General features: G+C 47.1%; 1 protein-coding gene across 1 annotated transcript in view; it reads left to right on the forward strand.

The window, feature by feature from the left end:
• The window catches only part of DNAH12 (dynein axonemal heavy chain 12), a 1,534,490-nt gene that overhangs the window by 822,817 nt on the left and 697,770 nt on the right, over positions 1–13,903 (forward strand). The window contains exon 47 of the mRNA XM_078661571.1: positions 9,228–9,390. Coding sequence (XP_078517697.1) covers positions 9,228–9,390 — 163 coding nt within the window. The remainder of the gene's footprint in view (positions 1–9,227; positions 9,391–13,903) is intronic.

The raw sequence follows: 13,903 nt of genomic DNA on the forward strand, positions 1-13,903 counted from the left end.
CACACTTTCGCGAAGCATTACTGCTTGGATACCGAGGTGAGGAGGGGCGGCGACTTTGCGCGCTCTGTCCTCCAGGATTTCTTGGTATAGAAGAGTGGACACCCTCCTCCGGGAGTGGGGACTGCTGTCGGACTCTATTCACAAGGTGAAGAATCCACTGGCAGATGTATCTATCAGAAGAACAAGTTACTTACCTTCGGTAACGCTTTTTCTGGTAGATACAGTATCTGCCTGTGGATTCCTCACTGACCCGCCCGCCTCCCCGTTGTCCACTCTTGTATACCATGTTTATTGTATATATTTATATATATTTATTGTCAAAGGAAATGTTTATTACATTTTGCTTTCCGTTATTGTTTTCGCACTATGTGTGTAATCTGGACATTGTGTACTGTGTATACTTTGTATTGTTCTACTGCCATTGGTCCGTCCGTGTGCCTCGAAGGCACGGAAAAAGGGGCGGAACTGATGTCATCATGCCGGCGTGGGCCTGATATGGGGTCAGTGACGTCAGCGATGCCGTGCCTCTGTGACATCGGTCCACGTCGGCGCGAAGCTACAAAAAGAATTTCCGGAAGCTGCTGACGCAGGGGGATATTCACAAGGTGAGGAATCCACAGGCAGATACTGTATCTACCAGAAAAAGCGTTACCGAAGGTAAGTAACTTGTTCGTTGCTTCTACAGGAGGAAGTGCAGACTCTATTAAGAAAGGGTGCGATAGAGGTGGTCCCAGAGCAGGAAAGGGGTCAGGGATGCTACTCCTGGTATTTCCTGATTCCCAAGAAGGATGGCAGACTTCGTCCAATCCTTGATCTCAGGATCATGAATCTCTATCTGAAACAAGAGAAATTCAAGATGCTCACCCTTGCTCAGGTTCTTCAAGCGCTGCTAGAAGAAGACTGGATGGTGTCGCTCGACTTGCAGGATGCGTACTTTCACATCCCAATCCTGAAGTCGCACAGGAAGTATCTCCCTTTTAAGGTGGGATCGCAAGACTATCAGTTTGCGGTCCTTCCGTTTGGAATTACTACTGCGCCTCGAGTCTTTACCAAGGTGATGGCGGTGGTGGCAGCGCATCTCAGAAGGTCGGGGTTTCCTGTATTCCCCTATTTGGACGACTGGCTGATCAAAGCAGAGTCGTTAGAGAGAGTGCTCCAACATCTGCAGGAGACAACCCAGTTGTTGTACAGGTTGGGTTTTTCGACCCAAGTCTCACCTGGTGCCCTCCTAGCGTATCCTGTTCATAGGTGCTGTACTGGACACAACTGTTTGTCGCGCATTCCCTCCTCCTCTAAGGATTCGCGACATACAGGAAATGATTCCCTTATTTTACAATGGAGCGGTCGTTCCAGTCCTGAAGGTCCTTCGTCTGCTCGGTTTGATGGCTTCCTGCATTCTGTTGGTCAACCATGCTGGCACATGAGGGCGCTCCAGTGGTGCCTCCGCAGGCAGTGATAACAACACAACGGAGATCTCAGGGAGTCAGTGAGGATCTCCAGAGAAGCTGCGGCGGATCTGTCTTGGTGGGGCGTGGAAGGCAACCGGTCTCAGGGGAAGCCTTTTCAGCTGCCTCCATCGGTGGCCACAGTGATAACGGATGCATCCACTCTAGGGTGGGGTGCTCATCTTGGGGATCTGGAGGTCAAGGGTATTTGGTCTCCAGAGGAAAGGTTGCTTCATATCAACCTTCTTGAATTGCGGGCGATACGTTTGGCGCTCAAGGCCTTCCTCCCTTCCCTTCGCGGTCGGTCGATCCAAGTCCTGACGGACAACACGACCGCGATGTGGTACATCAACAAGCAGGTAGGAGTGGGGTCGCAGTGTCTCTGCAGAGAGGCTCTGCGTCTCTGGTACTGGGTTCAGGACCATCAGATTTGTCTGATGGCGAATCATCTGGCCGGAGTTCTGAACGTGCGTACAGACAGTCTCAGTCGGCAGTTCTCGGCCGACCACGAGTGGAGGCTTCACCCGGAAGTGGTTCGTCACGTCTTTCGGACGTGGGGGACTCTTCGGGTGGACCTGTTTGCCACTCGCGAGAATGCTCACTGCCTGTCATTCTGCAGTCTCCAGTATCCGATGCAAGGAGCCTTGGGGGACGCGTTTCAGTTGAGTTGGGGAAGACAACTCCTTTACGCGTTTCCTCCCATACCTTTGATTCCTCGGGTTCTGAGGAAGATTCGCCAAGACCGGGCCCAAGTCATATTGGTCGCCCTGTGATGGCCAAGAAGGGTGTGGTATACAGATCTTCTCCACCTCTCCTCTCACCCGCCGCTCCGTCTCCCTTACAGGGCAGACCTCCTCTCTCAGATGGAGGGGCAGGTTTTACACCCCCACCTCCAGACATTACACCTTCATGCCTGGAGATTGAACGGGGCAACCTGAATTCCTTTTCTCTCCCACGAGATGTGGTTGATGTCATTCTTTCAGCTAGACGTGACTCCACTAAGTTCATCTATTCATATAGATGGTCTAGATTTGTCACCTGGTGTGGAGAGAAATCTGTTGACCCTTTGAAAGCCCACTTATCTGATGTTCTCCAGTTTGCTCTCTTTTTGGCGCAGCAAGGACTTGCTGTTGCCCCAGTCAAGGGTTATCTCTCGGCTTTGTCCGAGTTTCTATGTTTGCCGAACTTTCCGTCTCTTTTCAAATATCCTGTGGTTTTAAGATTTTTGAAGGGTCTCGTTAATAAATTCCCTCATACTCCCTTTATTGTGCCTCAATGGGACTTAAATCTTGTCTTAACATACTTGATGGGTGCTCCTTTTGAGCCCTTACACAAGTGTCCTATGAGGCTTTTGACTTTTAAAACAGTCTTCCTGGTTGCCATTACCTTGGCAAGGGGGGTAAGTGAGCTTCAAGCTCTTAGTTCCAAGCTCCCTTTCTTGACCATTCATGCTGATCGAATGGTTCTTAGGACCAGGGCTGCTTTTCTCCCTAAGGTGGTGACTCCTTTCCACCTTGGTCAATCTATTACCCTCCCTACCTTTTATCCTCCACCACACCCTTCCAAGGAGGAGAAGAGGTTACACCGTCTGGACCCTAGGAGTGCGGTGAGCTTTTACCTGGACAGATCTAAAGACTGTCGTGTGGATGACCAGCTCTTCATTGGTTTTGCTAGCTGCAAAAAGGAAGAGCGGTTCATAAAAGAACTATTTCAAGATGGCTGGTAAGGATCCTCCAGAGGGTATAAGGGCTCATTCTACTAGGGCTAAGTCATCAACCTCGGCTTTGTCCAAAGGTGTTCCTGTAGAGGATATTTCTAAGGCCGCAACTTGGTCCTCCCTCCACACTTTCGCGAGGCATTACTGCCTGGATGCCGAGGTGAGGAGGGAAGGCCACTTTGCGCGCTCTGTCCTCCAGGATTTCCTGGAGTGGGGACTGCTGTGGGACTCTATTCACAAGGTGAGGAATCCACACGGCAGATGTATCTATCAGAAAAACAAGTTACTTACCTTCGGTAACGCTTTTTCTGGTAGATACAGTATCTGCCTGTGGATTCCTCACTGACCCACCCGCCTCCCCGTTGTCCACTCTTCTATACCAGAATATCTGTATTGTATTTATTTTATGGTCAAGAAAATGTGTTATTTCAAATGTTTGCTTACCTTTGCTTCACACTGTGTGTGTTATTTTGACTATCGTGTACTGTGTATACTATGTATATTTCTACTGTCATTGGTCCGTCATCACGCCGGCGTGGGCCTATTATAGGCGTCGGCGACGTCAGCAGAGTCGCGTGCGATGCCGTGTCTCTATGACGTCCAAGTCCACGTCGGCGCGAGGCTACAAAAGAATTTCCGAATGTTGCTGACGCAAGGGGATATTCACAAGGTGAGGAATCCACAGGCAGATACTGTATCTACCAGAAAAAGCGTTACCGAAGGTAAGTAACTTGTTCAACGGAATTACACCAAATTTGTCAGGAAGTGAGATCTTGGTATGCAGATTGGGCTTTTTGTGTTTTAGTGTAAATCCGTCCAGTAGTTTTTGAGAAAATTTGGGTCTAAAATATTTGTACATTTAAGCAGTTGGGTCCACAAGATTTCCATAGACTCATGCGGGAGCGCCAGTTTAAAAATAGAGCATTCCGATTGGCACAGGGAGCTTTATTGCCCTTGGGTCATCTCGCTCCTGCGGGAGTCAGACTCCAGCAAGGGTGAGCACTCTGATTGGCTGCCAGTTACATGAGAAAAATGTTCCTGGCAGCCATTACACAACTCGGGTACTTATTCCCTTGTCCTAAGGTAAAAAACAAATATTAATATAAGTGAGCAGAGTAGGGATCCCCTGACCTCATAGGCCCCACGGGGGGGGGGGGGGGAACCCAGAGGGACCCCTGTTGGGGCCACACAAAAAACAACAGAAAAAAGTGTGGGATTAGTAAAGAAATGGAAGCTGAATCACATTTATTTACTATAAGCCATGGGGAGGCCAACCTCTGGGCTGCATTCAGAAAGGGGAGGGGCTGTGCCCCTCCTACCTGAGCCTCCAGAGGCCCCAGGAGCCCATGCCAGGCCAAACAAATTATGTGCAGGGAGCGGGACACACCCCCTAGCCAAAAACTTTAAACAAGAGGAAGCAGCTGTACAGTCCCCCACCCCAAGCCTCGAAAGGCCTCGTGGAACCAACCCCTGGGGCTGAAATTTTGTAAAATGTGAAGGGGAGCCATGTGTTCCCCCTCCCTGAGCCTCTAGAAGCCCCGGAGAGCTCACCCCCTGCATCCGATTACTTTAAGGGAGGGTGGGCACCTGGACCCCTCCCTGAACCATTAATGGTCCCAGGGGATCCCCATTCCTGGGGCTGGCTCAGATGCTATGCCTCAGGGAGCCCACCCCAGGGACGTAACAGTTTCACTGCCTGCAGCTGTGCAGAGAAGAAAACCTGTGTTTGCTCTTGCTTCATAGGAGCATTTTTAAAACTCCGGCCAAGCAGGAGCAAGCACCAAGTCTTCTCCCAGCGGGCGGCAGCTTCAAAAATACTCCCGCCTGCTGGGAGCAGATTTTTGGTCTGTTTCCCTGCCTGCAGTGATTCTGGCAGGGAAACAGATCAAAATATTGCTCCTGTCTGCAGGGAGCAGTATTAGGAGATGCTCCCTGTTGGCGGGAGCAATGCTTCCACCCTTTATATGCGGGAAGTGAGCTGTGGCCATGGGGCATGGGGCCTTGGGGCTCCCCTCAAGGCTCCAATGAGACTATGATGGATGCTCGTTATGGAAAGGGGAGCCTTGCACGCCCTACACCCTATAAAATGTCACGGATCCCCAGGGGTTGGGGTCCCTGGGGCTGAAATTGGCCTGGGGAGGGGAGCTGCATGCCCCTCCCCCTAAGAATGATGCCGGGCCCCGGGGTTGGGGTCCTTGGCACCAAATTTAGCCCAGGAAGGAGCCCTTGTGTCCTCCTCTCCCTATAAATTGTTGATGGGACCAGGAGTATAGGTTCCCCAGGGCTGAATTTGGCCCAGGGAGGGGCCATGTGCCCCCTTACCCATAAGAAAGACACCAAAATCGGCCCAGAGAGGGGGGCCATGTGCCCGTTCCCCCTCTAAAATATTGCTGAGTCACCCAGGATGTGGCCCCGAGGACTGAAATCAGCCAGGGGAGGTGGGCTCATGCCCTCCACCCCTTAAGAATGACACAGGGCTCTGAGGGGTTGGCTGCAAGGGGCCAAAGTTGGCCAAGGGCCCCCTCCCCATGAAAAATGCACCAGGCCCCGGGGGATGGAGTCCACGGGCTGAAGTCCGTCTGGGGGGAGGGAGTGTGCATGCATCACTTCCCATGGAAATTGCACTAGGCCCCTGGGGATGGGGTCCCTGGTGCCATAATCATTCTGGGGAGAAGGGCCATGTGCTTCCCTCTTCCTAAAAAATATCCCAAAGCCCTAGGGATAGGGTCACCAGGGCTGAAATCGGCCCAGGGAAAGGGGCAGCATGCCCCCCCATCCCCTAAGAAAGAAGCTTGGGGATGGGGCCTCCGGGGCTAAAATCGGCCCAGGGGGGGGGGGGCGGGGGCGTGCCCTCCCTCCCCCTAAGAATGACACCGGGCTCCTGGGTATAGGATCCCTGGGGCTGAAGCCAGCCGTGTGCCCTCCCTGTGAAAATTGCACCAAGCCCCGGGAGATTTGGTCCATGGGGTCATAATCGCCCAGGGTGGGAACCACGGGTTGGTCCCTGGGTCCAAAGCATGGCCAGGGAAGGGGGGCTATGGGGCTGAGGCCCCAAGGGCCAAAATCGACCAGAGGATGACGAACACAGGTGCCACCTCCCTTTTAATTAAAAGCAACAGCCCTGGGAGTTGGGGTCCCCAGTGCCTAATGAGGCTCGGGTAGGGAGGCCACGCGTTCCTCCACCCCTTTATTAAAAAAAGGCTCTGGCGGCAGGGCCCCTAGGGTCTAATGAGGCTAAATTACTATTTTAATTCAAATTTAATTCATCTGTTTTGTAAAGGGCATGGCTACCCAACATCGGGCTCTTATACTATTATTGTAGAATGGAAATGAATTACATCATTAAAAATCAAACTACAAATTAAAAATAAAACATTTAAACGTTTAAAATGAAATATTAGAAAAATAAATCTGACCCTACTCTGCTAACAAACCCAGTAACTCACCAATAAGGAAATTCAAATAAACAAAAAAAAATGCTACCAGTAAAAACATAAACTATACTAAAAACAAATTACACTCATTTAACTTTAAAATAGTGACAAAAACTAAAATTATTACAACACAACAAAATAATTAAAAAACAATATTATATACAACTATGAAAATAACTGTATAAAGTACCTCAAAGAGCTATATTCTTACCTTCTGTATTTTGTCTCACTGTGTTTGATATCACAATATTTATGACACAATATTTTTCTCTCATGCATTACCATTGTCACACCAGTCAAACCAGTTAATACAGAAATGTATGTTGATTCTGATGCCTGTTTATTGCTCTGTATTCCTTGAAGCATAGCTGGAATGATAATGTGTAAACTTTTCATAAATGAGATTTGCGCTTGCACCTATGTTTAGAAAATTCAGACCGTATACGTATACCAAATCATTAAAACAAGACTGCAGGCATCAAACTATTGATGGCAGGTATAAAATTGCTGGCTGTTAGACATTGGGTTACTGGTCGACTGGGGTGTGAGCCCCTGGTAGTTTGCCTCAAAGCACTCAGGCTTAACTTAGAGGCAATGTGTAAAGTATATGTTCAACACTTCAAAAGGTCAAACAAAAAGATCCCACATAAGATTTGAAAAGTATAGCAGAATTTAATCAATAAATAAAACAAGACCAAAGCAACAAAAATCTGATCAGTAGAACCGAAGTAATTAATTTTTAATGAATAAACTAGAAGATAGCACAAAGAAACAGAAAGTGACAACTGCCGCTATCTAGGCGTGCTTGACCACGCCAAACGTTCAGGCTGTCCCTGATGAAGTGCTGGTCGGATATAGTCCCATATTGGTCCGGCTGAAAGTGGAGAGGGTCGCAGGGTGCAAAGAAAGCATGGTTGGTGTTAGTCGGTGTGGTGCAGAGAGCAGGCCAGGCGTTGCGGGACGGTGGGTGGACTGGAGCCTCGTTTTGGTGGTCAGTCACAGGCGATCAATGCTTGCTGTGTAAAGAGACAGGCTGGAAATAGTTTGCACTGTATTTGCGATGTGAGTGGCCCGGTTTCGTTGCAAACTGGACCTTTCGCAGTCGCAAAGAACCCAAAAGCTTGATTTCAAGAGTTTGTGAGTCACACCAGCTTGATTTCAGGAGTTTGTGGGTCACACTAAGGGTCAGAACCTGAGAGGCACCATTTGGGGGTCAGGAACTCATTGCAGCTGACCCCAGGAGCTGGTTGGGGAGCCATTTATGTCCCTGAGACTCAGATCAGGAAGCCATCAGACTAGCCATTTGAATCACTCTGGGGTCCTGGGTTCAGGATGAAGCTGCAGTTCCGTCTTCTGCAGGCAAATGAGCAGTAGGCAGCAGATCAGCTTAGCAGGGGGCAGCAGTTCCTTTAGCGTAGCAGTCCAGCAGAGTGGCAATCCTTGTATTAGCACAGCAGTCCTTCTTCCTGACAGAGTGTCCACAGGTGCAGAGTTGTACTGTAGAGTTGGTGTCTGAAGTCCTTCTTTTTTACACAGTTGTGCCTTTGAAGTGGGAAGAAGCTTCTAGCGGCATGGCTTTGACGTCCATAGATGCTGTGCCTTTCTGGCCCTGTTCCCAGACTAATTACAGGGGGTATGCAGTGGGTATGTGTGGAGAAAAGGATACAGCCTATTCATGTGTAGTCTTCTCCCTCCCATCTTGTCAGTGATGGCTCATCGAGTCACACTTAAGCTCCCATTGTGTGTGGCTGTCTGAGAGGAATACACAAAGCCCAACTTTCAGCTGTACCCAGTCATGTGACCCAGAAGCAGGCTGCAGGCCCCAAATGGCCAAGGCAAGAAAATGCCAACTTTCTAAAAGTGCCATTTTCACAATTGCAGACTAAAATCGTACTTCACCGCAATTTAGGATGTGAAATTGGGATTCCAGAGGCACCAAACATGACTTTTCACTTATAAACATGTAATAAGGCAACTCCAATGTTATCCTATGGGTTTTTCACTACAAGGGCATGTAAAAATTTAAAGTAGTATCCTGCCTTTTAAATACATTGCACCCTGCCCCATGGGGTGTCCGGGACCTACACTAGGGGTGACTTATATGTATTAAAAGGAAGGTTTGGGCTAGGCCAAGGGTTTATTTTGCCAGGTCAGAATGGCAGTTTGCACTGCACACACAGGCTCTGCAATGGAAGGCCTGATACATGTTTAAAGGGTTACTTGAGTGGGTGGCACAATCAGTTCTGCAGACTTACTAGTAGCATTTAATTTACAGGCCGTGGTCACATGTGGTGCCACTTTAATAGGGATTACAAGTAAATTTAGTATGCCAATTGGGTATAAGCCAATTCTACAAATTTTTAAGGGGAGAGCACAAGCACTTTAGCACTGGTTAGCAGTGGTAAAGTGCAGAGAGTTCTAAGGGCAACAAAACCTAATTCGGCAAAAGGTGTCGGGCAAAGGCAAAAGGTTTGAGACTGACCCTGCAGAAAGGGAAAAGTATAACATTGGCATTTTAAATACTAATTAACATGTAACATTTATTCTCTGATTCATGCATTGAATAGGACAGATTTTCTTGCAGCTTTTTTAATGAAGTTATTCCATTGAAATGGTAATCTTTTTCTACAGGTTTTTAGAAGAGCTAGGGAGGCACAACTACGTCACTCCAACTTCCTATCTTGAACTTATTGCTGCCTTCCGTCAGCTTTTGAATCAACAACGTGATACTGTGATGAAGGCAAAGAAGAGATACACAAATGGTTTGGATAAATTAGCGTTTGCAGGATCTCAAGTGAGTATGTTGAGGCTGTGAAACCTTTTAGATGAGAAAAGAAATGTGCATTCTTACATCTCTTTACATAGGCAATGTGCGGTGTCCATTTAAAGTGTTTGCGAATTAAAGCAATCTTACTGTTATGAGGGTTATAGTTTTGCTTGATCAACTTAATTTATGGATGAGCCTTAGAACAAATCATTGCTACACATTTATAGACTGGCTATGGAAGTGTTATGGGGTGCAATGTGCATTTGTGCCTAAGGACGCTTTTGTACTACAGAAGGAACTGTGGGAGCTAGCGCACCCACTTTGTTATACGCACTGTGTAAGTGCCCATTTTGAGCTTGTTTAATAAAGGGGCATTAAATATTTCTGCTGGATGTGGGCTCATGCAAAAAAGTAATGCCTTTGACTGTGCATCAGTGCATGCCATATATGCACATAAGCATATATGTGCAGATGCATAGGCAATATATTACCAACTTGGCAATCGGACCAAATGGTGTCTCTCAAGGCACACTAACCATTTGCCATGTATGAATGTGGCACTTTTAGCTGTTCCTAAAGAGCACTCTTTTGGCAAAGCCCAGTGGGTTTTAGGAGCCTTCAAAACAGATAGCAATAGTTTCAATTGCATGTTTAAACTATCATAATGTGGGGTATACATGTTGCTTAGTTTCTAGTGGAACAGCATTTTAGGCAGCTGAGAGAGCTGGCTCTTCCTCTTTTTGATAGGGACTGTGTATCGCTGGCACAAGCAAAGTGATTGGCAATATGGTGGTAGGGGTTTCAGAATGATTGCTTTTTAATATTGAAGCCCTCTCCACTGTCTTCAGACTTCAGGTACCCTGTGCCACACTATGATGTGTGATGGTGTGACAGCTGTCACATCTATAGGGGCAGTGTGAGAGGAAAGTTAAAATATGTGGTCTGAAGCCTTTGACTTGAGGCATATCACACTCTGCTGCCCTACTCAGCATTAGCAGCCTATGGTGATCTAGTATCAACAGAGGGAGAGGATGCTGGTAGCTTATCCTGGGGTCAGTGTGGCTCAAATGGAGGACACACATGTAGGGCACTATTCCCAGTGGTCACTGATCCATCAGAAGACTCCTGTAATGATCTTTTAGAACCAACTAGTTGCAGAAATTGCTTGCCATAGAAAAATATTCGCTGTTTGAGAAGTTTACACCTTCCATGCCATGTAACAAAATATGAACTGCAGTAGTAATAATGCTCAAAATATTCATAAATAATAATGACGTCTAGTTAACTTGTTTTTATATTGTTATGGTATAGCTAACTTATATAGCGCATGTTCACTAGCTTGGTTTCTTGGCGCTGCTTGGAAAGGTGATGGGAGGTAATTTTATTCACGTGATTACTCGAATGCCTGTCTAAACAGCCATGTTTTTGGGAGTTTGCGGAAGGTCATGAGGTCTGTACAGGATCTGATTTCTAGGGGCATGGAGTTCCAGTATCTTGGGCCCAGTGCTCTTGCTATTACAGATTTGCACTTTGTTAGTACAGTTGATCACTCAGGCAGTGATAACATGGCTGGAGGACCATCTCCTCAGTTGGTTATTGTCATATGTGTAACTTTTTTCAGACGGACCGTTTGTTTAGTTGGTTAGGTGAACTATTAAATTCCTACATGTTATTTAATGTTCTAGGTGGGTGCTCCTGCATGTTCCTCACTTGAAGCATTCCCCAGCACCAGAATGGATTTGAGAAAATTTCTTGTCACAGCCGATCATTGATGCTGACTAGTTCTGCACTAACTTCACAGCAGTGCAGCAAGGACGCCCGAAGTAATGTAATATATTATTTATAAGGTGCCATGATGCTGGTGACATCAGAGCAATCAGACTTAACTTAGAGGCAGGGTGTAAAGTATTTGTGTAACCCTGCAAATATTGAAAACATACCACAAACAGAGCCCACAACAGATTTAGGAAAGTAGAGCAATTTTTAATAAATTAAACAAGACCAAAGCAACAAAAATCCAATTAGTAGGACCGGGCATATTAAATTGTAACTTTTTGTGTGAAAATAGTGCCACAAAGCACCAATCTGTTTGCCCCCGACTGGGACAGAGTCACAAGTTCAAGCCAACTGCGACGGAGCACGGGCCGCCTACAGGGACCCAGTTAGGCCAGCTGAACAGAGTATCTTAAATCCTGGTTACGGGGCGTTGCGTGTATTTGTGTCAAAGATGTACAGTGCAGCCGAAGTGATGCGTCGGTTCTGAGAAGCAGCGAGGGTGTGATGCGATGTCCTTTTGTGTTGTTGTTGAGGCTTCCATCAATGGGTATTGCGATGCGAAGTCCAGCATGGGGGTGTGGCATGCAGCAGGAAATTCATCAGTTCCGAAGAGCAGCAAGCCTGTGGTTCGGAATCCTCCATCATCTTCGAGGCTGCCATTGACGAGAGATGCGAGGACCTGGGCTATGAATGCGCCGTGTCGTCGGGGCAATGCATCAGTTCTAGTGACTGCAGAGGCATTGCGCGTCTTTGCGACTGGTCCAAACCACACAGCAGTGGAAATAGTTTGGTTCTGCTCTGAGATGCGCCGCTCAACAGAGGAGTTGCAATGGTTCTACTGGCAAGCAGCTAAGGCCCACTTTCAAGGGTCTAGGACTGGGGTGGCACCACTTGGCAGGGTAGACTCGCAGATGGCAGAGTCCAAGCACAGGTGTAAGGTGATTGGAGCCATTATGCCCCTGATGCTTTAGATCAGGAGGCCGGCCAACTAGCCTTTGGAGTCACTATGGGTTCTGGGTTCAAGAGATGCAGGTCCAGTCGCTCTCATTGAGGCGAGAGGGCAAACAACGAAAAGGTCAGCGCAACAAGGCAGGAGTTCCTTAGGACCGTAGTTCAGCAGAATGGCAGTCTTTCAGCAGCACAGCAGCCCATCTTCCTGGCAGAGTATCCACAGGTCCAGAAGTCTACCGAAGAGTAGGTGTCTGATATTCCCTTTTTATACCTTAGTGCCCTGCTTCTTGAATGTGGGAGAAGCTTCTAGACAGTGTATTTGAAGTGTAGGAAATTCCCTACCTCCCCTGTCCTGATCCCAATCTGGCTGAAGTGACAATCCAGTGTTGTTAGGTTCTGTATGTGGAGATAGGACACAGCCCATTCAGGTATAAGTGATCCTGGGTCTAGCTTCTCCCTCCCATCCTGCCAGTGAGAGCCCACCCAGTCACATCTGAGCTCCAATAGTGTGTGGCTAGCAAGGAGGAATACACAAAAGCCCAACAGCCAAGTACATCCAGTCATGTGACCAGAGACAGGCTGCTGGCATCAAATTGCTAAGGCAAGAAAATACCAACTTTCTGAAACGTGGCATTTTCAGAATAGTAATTTGAAATATAACTCCACCGAAAGTTGGAATTTTAAATTAGGATTCCAGAGATACCAAACTTGAACCAGTAATCTCTTTCCATTTGAAAATTACACTTACAAAATGTACTAAGACAATCCCAATGTTATCCTATGGATGAGTCTTTTTTCCATTTCGTGGTTGGGTGGCTGATAGCTAGAGGTGTCTGCTGTCACCATGGAGGTTACTTTTTCAAAAGAACTTATTTCAACTTTGTGACACCTGTCAGACCACAAAGGTATATGTGCATGAAACCCATGCACAAACTATTTAGTTTCCACAAGGATGGACACACCATCATATGCAAAGCTGTCAGCCCACAAAGTCTTTAAGGCCAACTTCTTTTGCCACTGAAGGCTGCTTCTCTAGGTGGGGAATCTGTCAGGAATGCTCTTTGGGATATGCTCCCAAATGTGGAAATCCCAAGAAATGATTCTTTTGAACCAATTCTGACTCGCCAAGAGATAAAGCAGATGGTTTTACCTTCCCCAAAAGCTTCCAAAAAGAGCTGTGCTGCAGTAAATACAGTGCCCTTCCCTGGAGCCTAAATGTTGACAACAACAGAGTCACCTTTTTTGATGTCATAATGCCATCAGCAACGTTTGGCTCCACTCCAGTAGTAACATTTGTTCCTTTGATGCTGGCCACAAAGTGGCTTCAGAAGTTTACAGTTTCTGTTGAGAAGGACGTGCCACAGCCCATTTTGGCACCAAATGTGCATCTTCATGGTTATCAGCACCACCCTCTAGGACACTGATCCCTGTGACTTCATAGATAGAGCAGTTGTACATACATCTAGGAACATATATATATCTTTTTTGAAAACACTGCAATACCCTCGGATGTAAACTTGAACTCCAGAAAGATTCCGGAGTTTTCAAGAGCACTTTGGCTCTGAGTGTGTTGCTTTTCATTTTCCAGACCTTATCAACAAGATGCTGAAGATGACACAGATTTCGAACATTTAATGTTGTCCCTTGTTTGCAACTAGTAAGAACAGCAATGCACTTTGGGGTTCCCCAAGAAAAGTTTGCCAGTGAATGCTCTGTATCCACCATTGTCATAGCCACTGCACTGTATTTTTATCCTGTTTACAAAGTCATTCAGAAGATTTGAATACACAAAGTCCATGTAACTCTTAATGCA

Source organism: Lissotriton helveticus, chromosome 9, assembly GCF_964261635.1.
Source record: "Lissotriton helveticus chromosome 9, aLisHel1.1, whole genome shotgun sequence".
In the NCBI taxonomy this organism is placed as follows: domain Eukaryota; kingdom Metazoa; phylum Chordata; class Amphibia; order Caudata; family Salamandridae; genus Lissotriton; species Lissotriton helveticus.